The 13,482-nt window shown below is 33.5% G+C and overlaps 1 protein-coding gene across 1 annotated transcript; it reads right to left on the bottom strand.

Moving 5' to 3' along the window:
* Positions 1-7,773: 7,773 nt before the first annotated feature.
* On the bottom strand, positions 7,774-11,825 carry LOC113723435 (probable mediator of RNA polymerase II transcription subunit 26b). The gene is made up of 10 exons (XM_072053305.1): positions 10,970-11,825; positions 10,416-10,484; positions 10,206-10,288; positions 9,653-9,708; positions 9,434-9,555; positions 9,297-9,324; positions 8,841-9,184; positions 8,664-8,754; positions 8,371-8,489; positions 7,774-8,269 (listed from the first exon to the last, which is right to left on the bottom strand). Exons 1-9 carry the CDS (start codon positions 11,480-11,482, stop codon positions 8,371-8,373), a joined length of 1,425 nt encoding a protein of 474 aa, XP_071909406.1. The 5' UTR covers positions 11,483-11,825; the 3' UTR covers positions 7,774-8,269.
* Between the last annotated feature and the right edge of the window lie 1,657 nt (positions 11,826-13,482).

Genomic DNA, 13,482 nt, shown 5'->3' with positions numbered 1-13,482 from the left:
TATGGAGAGAGACATATGAACTTGAAATACCATTGAACTTTGTGCAAAATGTAGTTGTCACTCATGTTAACGAGAGAAAATGAAATGCATTTTCTGCATGTTAGCAACAAAGATAAAACATGCATTACAATAGTGACAAAGATCATGACATCTCATCTTGTTTCTTTATTATTTTTTTCTGCATAGCATTTTGATGTGTGACACAAGTCAGTATCCGAAGATGAATTAGGAGCTCAAAAATGAGCAGGACCATGAGGCTCAGCTAAGCCAAACATGTGATCATGTTTTTTAGTTGGAATTCCTTTTCTATCATTAATTAGCCTAGACAGCAAGGATTTTTTATCCCTCAACCACTCCAAAAAAAAAACAAGGGACAATAGGTTCAATGTTGCCAAGGATAATTGGTGAGCTTAAAAAGGGTGGTGCATCAAGGCCGCCAAAGCACCAGTTGTCATGGCATCTGGCATCCATTGTAGGAATTTTATAATTTTTGGCACTTGGGGATTCCTTTTTATAGTAGAATAAGGATACTGTTAAAGAAGATTGTCTATAAGGCCTTCCATCACCTTCAAAGGTCAATTTCATATAATGCATGCATATATTTTGGTCATCAGTCATATTTCAGAATAATTCTATATGCGCAATTGATGATGCCAACTAGTACAAGTTTTCTTTTACTGTGCATGCTAAAAATTTTGTTGTTTGTCACCTAAAATGGAAATGGTGGATTACACTTATCCCCCTCTATTCTTATATGTCCATCTCTTTTTTCTGTTAATTTTGTTAATTTATGCAAGGTGGGAAAATAATTGTTAGAATTTTGATTATGTTGAGGAAAATAAGAAAAATGGAAACGGATAAGAAAAATAAAAAAAAAGAAAAAGAAAAAGAGAAGGGGCAAAGTGATACAAGTGTGTAAATATTCTTTTCTTGAGAGGGGGCGGGGAGGAGGGGAGAGGAGAAGGATTTTGGGGCGTCAAGTGTAATTTATCCAAATGGAAATGCTTACTAATTCTTATTTGTTTGAAGGGCTCATGTATTTGTTAAACACTTGTTAAACATGCTATCTCCAATGGGTAGGTAACCAAATCGATAGAGGGCAAAAAATTTGCAAGTATTAACCAACTTCCATATCCAAAAATTTTGGGCTATTTTCAAAACCATGCAACAAGGATAAGAAGAACAGATGTCGATTAGTCATCTTTGTGTTTTCTTTTTAAGGTCGCATCACTTTGATGAAAGGCCACAATTCATAGCACTTTCAACATTATTTGATTGCGTGATCTTTCAACAAATTGATTTGAGCTTTATGCGTATACTTTTCCTTTTGTTCATAATATGGCACACTAGCATTGTTTCCACGAGTACAAGACCATGGAATTATTTTATTTTTACTACAAAAATGTTGATGATTTTGGAGACTTGTGGATAAGAATAGAAGATGGTGATGTCTCTTATCCCTTGCTGTCTAATTGAGACGAAGTGACAGCTTCATTTTAGGGTTCAATTCAAAAAAGACAATTGTAATAATTAAGCACACCACTAGCGTAATAAATTCTTATAAAAAAGAATTCCTCCAAAATTTGAAGGTGATGTAATCTATGTTTCTGAATTCATTTATAATATTGGTTAAAAAAAGGCTTCAGAGGTGCAAGGACCCGATGCCAAAGTTAGGACAGCCAACTGGCCCTTCAGTGAGGGGTCTGGCGTATGATATTGTAACTATAGATACAATCCCATATCCATATTCAATATCAAGCAAGGGCAGAGTTCTCAAAATTCATATTTTCTCCCTTTCAGATTTTAAGAAATTTGAAAATTTTCTATGTATTTTAAGTTATTTGCTGCCCCCCCCCAACCAATATTTTCAAAAAAATTTTATCTTGATTTTAAAGTTTATATGCGTATGCATTTTCCCCTAAAATTAGATTTTCTATTTCTGTCACTGTATCAAGAAGAATTGGTCAGTATACTGATGAAACCAAAATATGAATAATCTCCCATTTTTATGTTTTGGTTCAGTACCATATGTGATCTGATCAATTTGTACTTGAGTAATCAAAATAATGCCTAAATTCCCATAGCGATAACTATGTCTAGAGTTATTTTTGTTTCTTTAGTATAGACACTGGACCTACAGGCAGGAAAAAGCCTAATCTGATTTTTTTCCAATTTTTTTTCACTAAAATATGGAAAGAGGTTTTTGACTAGAAATATCAATGTTGGGGGTGATTTCATGAACATCAAACTATTCACTTGGTGACAATTTAGAAAGCAGTTTATCCATTTCTTTGGCCATAGCTTTTAGGGTGCATTTGATAAAATTGAAATTTAAAAACTGAAGTCTAAAATCTAAAGTTTGAATATATTAAATTATTGAATTGTTAAATACTAAATATGAGACACTTGGGTGTATATCACATTCAGTAATAAGTGAATAACTCATCACTTATTTTTTGGAAGCAAGTTTTGTTTAGAAAATTCAGTACCACTTAATTAATTTAGATGTTTAATTTTTTGTCATCAAATGTATTTCAACATGATAAGATCCGAATTCATTAAATTTAAGTGTTAAATTGGGTTATCAAACAGGGCATTAGTAAATCAATACTTTTCCATCTAACATCTTTGCAAGCGTATCATGACAATCACGGACTATAAATCCATAACGGTGACCATATACGTGAATGTGCTTAATCGTAAGATAGATTTACATATGTATTTGGCTTGGATTTTTCATCAAGATATCTTGTTTTTATTTACTTTTTAATAATCTTGATAAGGGAATCTGTTATTTCTTCCTATCATTTTGAGAACGAAGGTAACTGTTCTAAACTTTTTATTAAACATCATAACACCTTGTTAAAATGAACAACTTTGGCGTATAAATGTTGTGAATGTTGGTGTTTCATTCGTTACAAATATGGCAGACTTGATGAAGCATCAAATTTTAACTTTTTCAAACAGTAAAGAGCAAGAGTGTGGTCTGGCAATCTGTTTGACTACTACAATTTTTCTTGTTCAGGGCCTCCAGGCATTATTTTCATATACTTTGACATTAAGGGATGTGCTGATTTTTTTGTGCCAATCTGTTAAATATAAATTATTGTCACTATCTTTTGATGGTTAGCACCGTACCAAACTCTTGATCACGCTATAAAGGGCAATAGCCAACAAACTAACCATTGTAGATGAGGGAGATAGAACATGGCTTTACCGTGGTTTTTAAAAATGCCAATAAACTATTTCTACTCTCATTTTCTTCCCCTACTTGTAATCTTGCTTACTAGAAGATTTACAAATTAATCAACATAAACAGTACCTAATTTCGTGGTTAAATAACTAATGGTAACCAAACAGAACGGGAAATAAAATTGACAAATCCACTAATCACTCTTGTCTCTTTAGTCTGCATCACATGTCAAGTCCCTTTTATTATTGCTTCCTTGCAAGAAAAACAACCAACAATAAGAGCACAAACATTCGTAAAGATTTCAAATATGGCAAAATTTGTAATCTGATTATTTTGAGAGTATGGACGGTGAAGTGACATCTGTTGTATCATGTAAGATATTAGCTTGATCAAGTGTTGATGAAATGTGATAGAAATTAAACCTCCATGAGCAAGAAATAAGTAGGAAGTTGTCGTTCTAAAATGTGTTGCTCCATGGTCTCCAGCTTATCCCCATCTTTTTCCTTTTTCTTTTTCGAATCAATATTGACAAAAAAATTAAATTTAGGTTATCATACTCTTCCAATTGATGTGAAACCAAAATATATGACTTGCCAACTGAATATGTACCTTTAAAGAAAATGTTGAAAGTACGGTGAAGATAAAGATAACAATTCCTGTGGACCTTTTGTTTTTGTCGTTCATGAATATGATTCTTGAAGGCACAGAAAATTTTTCTTGTACCCAGGGCTAAAGGCAAGTTTTCCTTTCCACGAGGCACCAGGCTTAGGACTTAGGCAAGAAGCTGTAAAGTTATGAAATTTTCTTTTTCTTCTAAGTCGAAAAGTATAGAATGGCAATACAATAGCGGAGAAAATGGATATTAATATCTACATAAATGTTTAATGAACATTATTCATCTTGTACTTTTTTTTAGTAACTTCACATACGTAATATCATGCTAATGGCAAAAGCAGATTTATTTTTCTAGTCTAATTCTTGCTCCAAATTTGATGTATTTAACTTAATGAATTTAAGAGGCAGATTTGTGTTTCTAGTATAGGTTTATAAATTTCTTAGGGATTCCCGTAAAAAGATTCCAATTCTCAGAGGCGCAAATTACGTTGTTAGTACTAAATAAATACTACAATAAGTTGTTTCACTCTTTTTATTTTTGTGTGGGGGATGGTTTAAGGCCATTATAAGTCAGCATACATAGCTAAGAACTCCAAGTCTAATATGATAGACATTTTCCTTTTCTTCGGAAGCAGTTTTTTTTCTTTGATTCTTTTGCTGAAATGTGTATGCAACAATGGATGATCAAAGGGTTAATTTCTTTCTTCTTTTTTTTTTGGGTCCAATGAAAAACCTTAAACCTTATAAAGGGAAAGGTTTAAAAAAGAGAATTTGAGAGTCGAACTAGAGAACTCATGATCACCTGACTAATATCTTTACCACTTAAACTAGCCAGTCTTAAACTTAAAAATGGGTTAGTTTCGGTTCAAGAATATGAACCTGTTAATGCACCAAAAAAGAATATGAACCTGTTATTCTCTTTGTGTTTTGACAATTTCTATGCGTAGTTTTGGTTCACCCTCAATGCATTACAGAATAAAAAGATAAAAAAAATCAAGAGTCATAAAACTTTGATGCTTCAAAACGGCAGATGCAAAGAGCTTACAAGTTACATCACGCATCTTTTATTTTAGGGAGTCTGGATAGATGCTTTCGCATCATTCAACAATCTTGAAGGGCAGATAAAAAGTATGCAATACATTAAAGAAAGAGTCAAAAAAGTTAAGCCACTAAACCCTAAAGGACCAAGGGACAATCTGGCCAGTGTAAGCGTGTGAAGAAAAGGAATATATAGATAGATGAGATAAAATGAATAAGGATATTGGAATCTAAAATCGTGTAGGGCCCTAAATTCTAGAGTGATGGCTAGAATTAATTGGTCAATGGGATGCGTGTGGACTTCTTGGTGGATCCCATGTTGGTGAGATAGTCTACCTTCAAAGTATGATACTTTCTCCGTCCATAAAATTTATTATTTTTGAAAAAACGTGCAATTTATGCATAGTGATATTAATAGAAAAGATGATTTTTACTTTTCTCTTATATTTTCATCTTTTATTTGATGAATTGATAATTATGGAGAATAAGTGGCGAACCACATGAAGGGTAAAGATAAAGTTTTATTGAAAAATGTGAATTAACTTTTCTAAAATGACAATTAATTTAAAATAAGAAAAAGTGGCAAACATGACAAATTTTATGAGAAAGAGGGAGTAACTAATTCATAACTTTGTGGTGGTGTACATAGGGGAATTTTTGCAATTGCATGCACCCTAATAAAATCACTTTGGGAAAAATGCCTATTCGATTCTCGAATTTTGCATTTTTTAAAAAAAATAATTTTTACCCTTCAACTATTAAATATATCATTTTACCTTTTGAGTGTTCAAAATTGTAGTTAATATTCCACCGACCTCTAAATGATGTAGCTTTCGTGCCTTCTTTATTGGCTTTGACATGTCAAATGAACTGAGGACGTTAAGTGTCCGCTTTGAAAAAGTTCGACGGCCGAAACAGTTATACTAAACGATTGGAAGGTTAAAAATGTACACATGAAAATTTGAGGGCCAAATCAGTTTTTTGCCCAATTATGTTTCATAAATTGGTAATCTCAAAAAGGCAATGGAAAATGCATTGCCTTGCCAATAAATTCGTCGAACAAAGTCATTTGGTAGTTTGACGGTCTGTTGGGGTTTTTCTTCACAATCAAGAATTACATGAAAATGATCTTGATACTTGAAATAATCTCATTCACTTTATATTTTTAGGTCATATGATAAAGTTTCTTCATTAGTTTTTTTTTGTAGAGAAATCAAACTCATGACACAATTATCACTTGGGTTTTGCTTAACCTTTTTACCGTTTGCAATAGCCATATGAAATGAGGGTAGTTTTGAAACATTTTAGCTTTCAAGGAGCTTATCAAGAACTTGCACAGAATCTTTTGCAACAAAAATAGTGGGCTAAAGAGAGTAAATTTTTGTGATCAATATGCTATAGTAAGCAAGTATTTGAATATAATAAATGAGGTTTTAGTACTAAAAAAATTGTTCTTTTGTGACTAAAGGGTACTTTAATTATGGATTTTTTTAATGGTTGCCCTATACATACCTACGTTCCATCCAACCTATATATACAAAAACACACACACTAACAATTACTATTTTTTCTTGCATTTATACATTTTTCCTAATTAATCCCCTTACATTTATACACTTTCCTTAATTAATCTTATATTTCTAAAAATATAACGCCTAAAATATATCTTAACGAGTACCCTATAAGCACCTGTTATTTCTAAAAATCTAACAATTACTAATTTTTCTTGCATTTACACATTTTTCCTAATTAATCCCCTTACATTTATACACTTTCTTTAATTAATTTTATATTTCTAAAAATCTAACGTGTGAAATATATCTTAACGAGTACCCTATAAGCACCCATTAGACAAACCATTTAATTATTTAATAAAATAAAAGATATTAAGGGTGGGTGCAATCATTGCTTGCATTATAAATTAATGATACTCAACTAATTCCAGATTATTTTCCTAAAAATGTCTTTTTAATACTCTTTTTGAAAAAAACCCTTTAGAAAAATAGATTATATGGTCCCACTTCCATGATCCATCATGAATAAATTTCAATCAACTAAAATAAAACAGCATTTCTAGCAACGCGAAAGTCTATTGAGAGATTGCTTTACAAGATGTTAGGGTTGGGGGATTAATCAGATAAGTGAGGAGAGAAAGAAATTAGAGTTGGGCTATTTTCTTATCTTATCTAGATGTACTTATTTGTATTTTTCAAAAGAGATTATTTCATATTGTATTTTGATTAATATCAAATCTCAAACTGAAGAAAAGTTTATCCACAAGTTAAGTAAAAATAGTAATGCGGCAAATTAGCCACTAATGCTGAAATGTTTTATTTAATAATACTGGAAAAGGCTATTTTGTCTGAAACATAGTTGGATATGCACTGAAGTGGACCATGCTGTCTTCTTACCTGCATTCAATCTATTTGAGCCTAATAGAGGTAATATCATTGATTTAGTCTAATTTTCTTGGACCACTTTACAGCCACTTATATATCTTAGAATAAGCTAATTGTTAGTGTAACATGATTGCTAAACTACATCATGGGAAGATGAGTGCTTGCAATTCAAATTGAAATGGACATGCTTCTCCTACTGGCCTCTCCATTATGAATCCAATACCACAGTGGGAACCAGTAGCCAACTATCAGAAATTGCTAAAGAGAGAGTTTTTCAAAAAAACAAAAAAAAAAAATGGGGAGAGGAAATGAAGAGGGGAACTTTTAGAAAGTCACCACTAAAGGTTGTTGTCCAAAATGGAGTGGGATTTGTGCCTTTAGCTTGAGGGTTGGGTGAAGGAAAGATGGTAAACATATTTTAAAAGAAAAATATTACACCTACCCCCTCCTCTTCTTTCTGTCCCCCAAAAAGGCCAATGAGGAAAGGAGTCAAGCAAGTGGATCTAAAAGCCAAAAAGATTTGCCACATACCATAAGTGCAGAACTGCACATCAATAGTTTTAACCTTCCCTTGATAAGGAAGACTGAATTTGGCTAACTTGCCAGGTATTCTGAAGATTTACTACACTCTCTACACCACAGGAATTGTTCTAAGATCTGCCAAAGTTACAACAAAAAGTAACTGCCTACAAAAGGCAAACTGCTATTATTAGCTTTAATCTGTATTGATGTCTAGTAAGTTTTTATACATGAGAAACACCTAACAAAGTGCACTCATTCTGTGCAATTTATGTCTGGCCTATCCATGACAATGGGAAATGACTGGAGAGAGTCAAGGGGGTTCAATTAGTCCTCTACAATGAAGGGACATAGAGCAGATCATGTCCTACCCTTCTTTCAGTTCCAGAAAAAAGCCGATGTCTAAGCATCCATTTATATCGCTATTCTCGAAAATAACACACTCCAAGAAGCAGAGTGGCCTCAATGTAAGGATCAAGCAGTTAGATGCAATTCTCTGATGCACCTGCAAGTCAACGCCATATACAGGAAGTATTAGCGTTCTCCAAATTGACTTGCAAAGGAGGATAGACAAAACTGTCTTTGAAAGGCCAGTAGGTTTGGGACCTATCGACGACCCCAGTGCCTATTGAAGTTGCCAGGTCTCATGTTTGGATTCCTATGGCCAAGATTCTGCTTGGGGATATCATGCAACTCCATTACTTGTACCGTTCGCTGCCTCTTGGCTGTCAGAGAATCCATAATCCACTGTTAGACTAAACAGAAACTCTTCAAACAACTAATAGAATCATTGAATCATATCCTTGGTGTATCCTTAACTTCAGGAACAAGCACTTCCAATGGATTTCTCATTTCTGAAAATATTTAAGGTTCAAAGAGGAATGAATGAAAGAACTAACCATTCTCAGCTTCTTGGTAGCGCTCCTGAAGCTTCCTTTTCGAGGCCTCTAGTTTTAATCGAACAGCCGCATCATCTGAAGACCTCAATTTCTAGTTTAAAGAAAATGTAATATTGTTAAAAAAAATCAGCAATCCAAACCTATCTAAAGTTAAATGTGATCAATTATGATACTCACATTTGGCTGAGAAGGCAACTCCCTCTTCTGACTCGTTCCCTTATCAGATTTCTGCTGAGGTTTCATCTGGTATTGATCAACGCTTGGTTTTGCAGGTCTGCCTGGCCCAGATTCACCAAATGAGGGCTTATTTGGTTTTGCCACAGCTGCTTGTTTCTTCATCACCGCTTCCTGTTTCTTTGTTACAGCATCTTGTTTCTTCATCTGTTCACCTTTCCGGTCTTTCGGAGGGCTAATCAAGTTGCCACGAATTTGCTGTTTCTGCCTTGGAACAGTGTGGTTCTCCAGCGACGGCTTTCTGCCATTGTCACGGTTCTTGTTGAATTCCCCACTGTTTTGAGGATCTGAAACAATGTCCCCAATCAAAATGATACATCACCATTAGTGGGGAATTCAAATAAAGAACCGAATAGCAAAACCAAACTAGAAATTCAGAATGGCACAAAGTCAACTCACTTCCATCATCATCCATGCCGTCAAAGAACTTCAGAGATAGCAATCCCGGAAAACACAATTTTACAAAATCCAGTCAGCACATAAGCAAAAAAGGAAAACAAACTACTCATATTATGGATGAATTTAGATAAACCCACCTGTGAGAGCTCCATTGAAATATTCTGAGATGCAAAGAGAAATCCTTCATCTAGTGGAGGAGAAGGAAGCCCCTCCTCTTCATTAACTAAATCAGACTTTTTCATAGACTCTGGAGTTCCTTCTGCCAAATCACAAGGCAAAACAAGCTCAGATTTTAGTGAGAATTGAAGAATAAAATGGGAAACAAATTAAGCTGGAAAACATAAATCCAGACGTACCATTTGCAATAGCTGCTGTAGCATTCATCCACTCATCTACCATGGTCACCCAGCCACTGCGATTCACAATGAAAGAAACAGAAAATACATAACTTTTCTTTAACAGCATGGGATATGAATGTAAAGGAAATGAAGTCACATTCTTGAACAGAATGGCATGCAAAGACAACGAGGCCTGCCTAACTTTATGAGAAGTGGGAGGCATCTCTGCTGTTCATATGGTTCTGATCACACAAAATAAATCCAGAATAGAGCAAAAAGGAAAGGCAATGCACAAAGTTTGGACGCATTTATAAACGAACCCAGGAATCGACAAAAGTAATTAATACAATATCTAAGCATAATTTAGAGATCGACAAGTTAAGTCAAGCAGTTAATACGATGTGTGTCGAAATGTGTCAATAATAACACAATCTCGTTTTTACAGGAACGAATCTATACGTATAAAAGCACGAGAACAACATTTGCTAATTATTCTTTTCTATTTCTTGCAATGATTTGCACATCAAATGATATCATTCCAAAAAATGATCAATAGGCAGGAGTTTCATACTCGACAAGTGTCTTTGCAAGCTGCCTAATCTGCTTTGATCCATGTCTCCGCAGAGCATTAACAGACTTTCCAATCTCTGTTGACTGAAGTAAAAATATCTCAATTAAGTATATCATATGTCAGCATAAGTGCTAGAAGATCAAAGAAGTCAGAACTAGTTCTGAGACATATGGCAAATAAAATCTAGTAAGGAGACAAGGGTGCTCAAACCTTTAAAACCTCTACAGACAAAGCCATGATTTGCAGCCTTCTTAGAGAATCAAATATTACTGAATCAGGCTGTGGCAAAAGAGCACCAACAGTCAAAACCAGCTCAATGAAATGATAAAGAAACTAACAACCAATCAAAATAACTAATCACATGGAGATCATTCGAGCTACATGAAGAAAAACATATATAGTCAAATCACACAAACCTAATCTGCACCTGCACTAGGAGAAGCAAATTTTCACTTGGAACAAACAGGAAGCAGTAACATAAAGTGTTCCTGATCCTTTTGATGAAATGTAATATTCGTAGATTAACCAAATTAACCAAACATGCTTACTAAATATTTTAGCCACATTCCACCTCAAGAACACAAAAAAGAAAAAAAAAATTCTTTACACCAAATCTCAGCCGAAAAAAAAAAAACAGTTCAAAATATATACGGAATTCATCGACACAAATACCCATCAAACTAAAAAGAACTGAAGAATAGCACACAAAAATGTAAACTGATGCAAGAGAAAAAGTCAATGAAAAGGATAAGGTGGATTTAAACCTCATCTTCACTGTTTTCAAGAATCTCTTTGATCCTTTTGACCTCTCCAAAATTCTGAGACTCTTCCTCAATTTCATCACTCAATGCCTCAGCATCCCCATAGCTGTAAGTGCTAACTTGATGATTCAGATTCCTTTCCAGCTCTTCGGCATCACCATCACCATGATTATCAATCTCATTACAATTCACCTTGCTTTCTTTAGTCCTAACCTCCTCATCCTCAGTCCTCCTGCCAAATTCACTGCTACACTTGTCTTCCTCCTCTTCCTCCTCTTCTTCTTCCCCATCACAGCCATCATTTGGTACCGCTAATTCTAGCTTGTCACAGCCAAAACACTTGGTTACTTTGCATGTGAAAAGCAATTCAGCGATTCGATCTCTTCTCAACTTGAACTCTTTAGGAGAATCAATAGAAGCAATCGTAATTGCTCTCTCAATTATACAAAAGATATCAGAATTTGCAGTCAAAAAATAGTCCCTCCATTTATCAAGAGGCCCTGAAGTCTTGGCCATGACTGAAGAATCAAGGCCTCAAAATCAAATTCCGATCACAACCCAGATATCAAAATCGAGTCTTTTTTGAGCTCCAGGTATCAAAATCCAATCTTTATCAGATTTTGATGAAGCCCAGAAATCAAAAGACTCAAATTCCAACACAATTCTTATCAGAAAAAGGACTAAAACTTCTGATTATCCTTCAGTGTTGACACAGAAGTTGAATAGACTGTTGATATCTGATGAAACAGATTATCAGTTACTTTTTCAGATGATCAGATATCAAGGAACAAAATGAATTTTCAATTATTAATTCTAGAAAAAACAAAATCCAAGTAAATCTGTATTAGCCACCTATTCTGGGAATATATATATATATATATATATATATCTGAAAAATAGAAAGAAAATCTAAATCCTTAAAAAGGGCTTTGATCAGGTGTAGATGAAAATGGAATGAAGATTTTATTCAGAAATAATGAATGGAGAAATCCAGAAAAAGTTTATGTCCTAATTGACGGAAAGAAATTCAGAGAAGAATATATGTTAAAAAGTTGGAGAGATTCTCTCCCTCTCTGTGTGTCTCTCTCTCTCTTTGGATTTTATGTTTCCTTTTTAATTTGCTTGATTTTAATTTTCATCTCCTTTAGTTTCTCTCTCCTGAATATAATACAGGAGATGCTGTTGAGAGGAAGGACGGATAGAGAAAAATGTTGTTGGCTTTTCTTTATTTTATTTGTCTTTCAGCGTTGTGTAATTTATTTTTTATTGTGGAAATAAAAGGGAAGGGTGAAAACAAAGGGCAGGTGATCAGCACAAAGGGCGGGTTCAAAGAAGGTTCAAAGCGGTTTTACTTTTACATATAATATTTGCTTTCCTTTGGTCTACCACTACTTTATTACTGTAGTAACTAGCTAGTGGTCGTACTATTCAACAAGGGGAAGAGGTGTGTTTTTTTTTTTTTTTTTTTAATCTCATTATAACAAGATAAGAGACAAATAAGAAAAAGAAAGAGATGGTTTTGGTGGCTTTATAGTTTTGGTCATCCATGGTTTGGAAATGTCAACATTGTTGGGCCATCATTCCAATTCTTGGAAATTGACTTCATCATTTTCTCTCTTTTGCCCATTCGGAGCACATTGGACATGATAAGAGCTGAGCTAGTACATTTGAATTACTGTTTTGTTTTCTCGAGGTTTTGTAGAAATACATATGACATAAAATGATGATTGAAAAATATATTTATATAAAATATAAAATTTTTTTATCAGAAAATTATAATCCAAAAGAGTCATAAATGAGCGATTGATTTAATTAGGGTTGTATCTTGTGATTTTGGAAATGTATGGAGTTGGAAATTCTGTGTTTGATAAATAGGTTAACGATATTTAATGTAAGTTATTTTCGTTAGACGATCGCTCATTTTGATGATCGTAGAATAATTAAGTTTTCCTTTTTGCGCTAAAAATCTAGTTGATTGTGATCAAGTGAACAATTAAACGCTTGTTGTTCAAAAGAAGAATTGCGTGAGAAAGGAAGAAAGTATAACTAAAGCAACTTAATAACGCTACTGTGATTAACCAAACAATGTAGCCATGTCAATTTGTTGTATTATCGTATAATAACATCAAAATTAGGTTTCGTGGTGACTCAATTTTGGCTGCGAGTACATGCAAGTGATTGATGGACAAATTTGTATAATTCGAATTATAGAAAAATGAAAGATCAATCCATAGTCCTCTAAGAAAAGGAAAAAATATACTTTGAAAAAGGAAGAGAAGTAGTAATTTTCAATTCAAATAGCTTTTTGCCTTTTTTATTTGCATAAATAAGAAATAGCCCTCACATATATATATATATATATATATATATTTTTGCCCTTAAAATGTATAAAAGCCCATTTAATTCACAAATTATAAAAACATTTTCTTCTTATTTCCTTTTTTTCTTAATAAAGTACAAGCAAACTGACCTTAATATTTTCTACTAATTTCATTAGCATTGCTTAAGATTTTTAA

Source organism: Coffea arabica, chromosome 6c (genome assembly GCF_036785885.1).
Source record: "Coffea arabica cultivar ET-39 chromosome 6c, Coffea Arabica ET-39 HiFi, whole genome shotgun sequence".
In the NCBI taxonomy this organism is placed as follows: Eukaryota; Viridiplantae; Streptophyta; class Magnoliopsida; order Gentianales; family Rubiaceae; genus Coffea; species Coffea arabica.
This window is presented reverse-complemented; position numbering and strand designations above follow the sequence as displayed.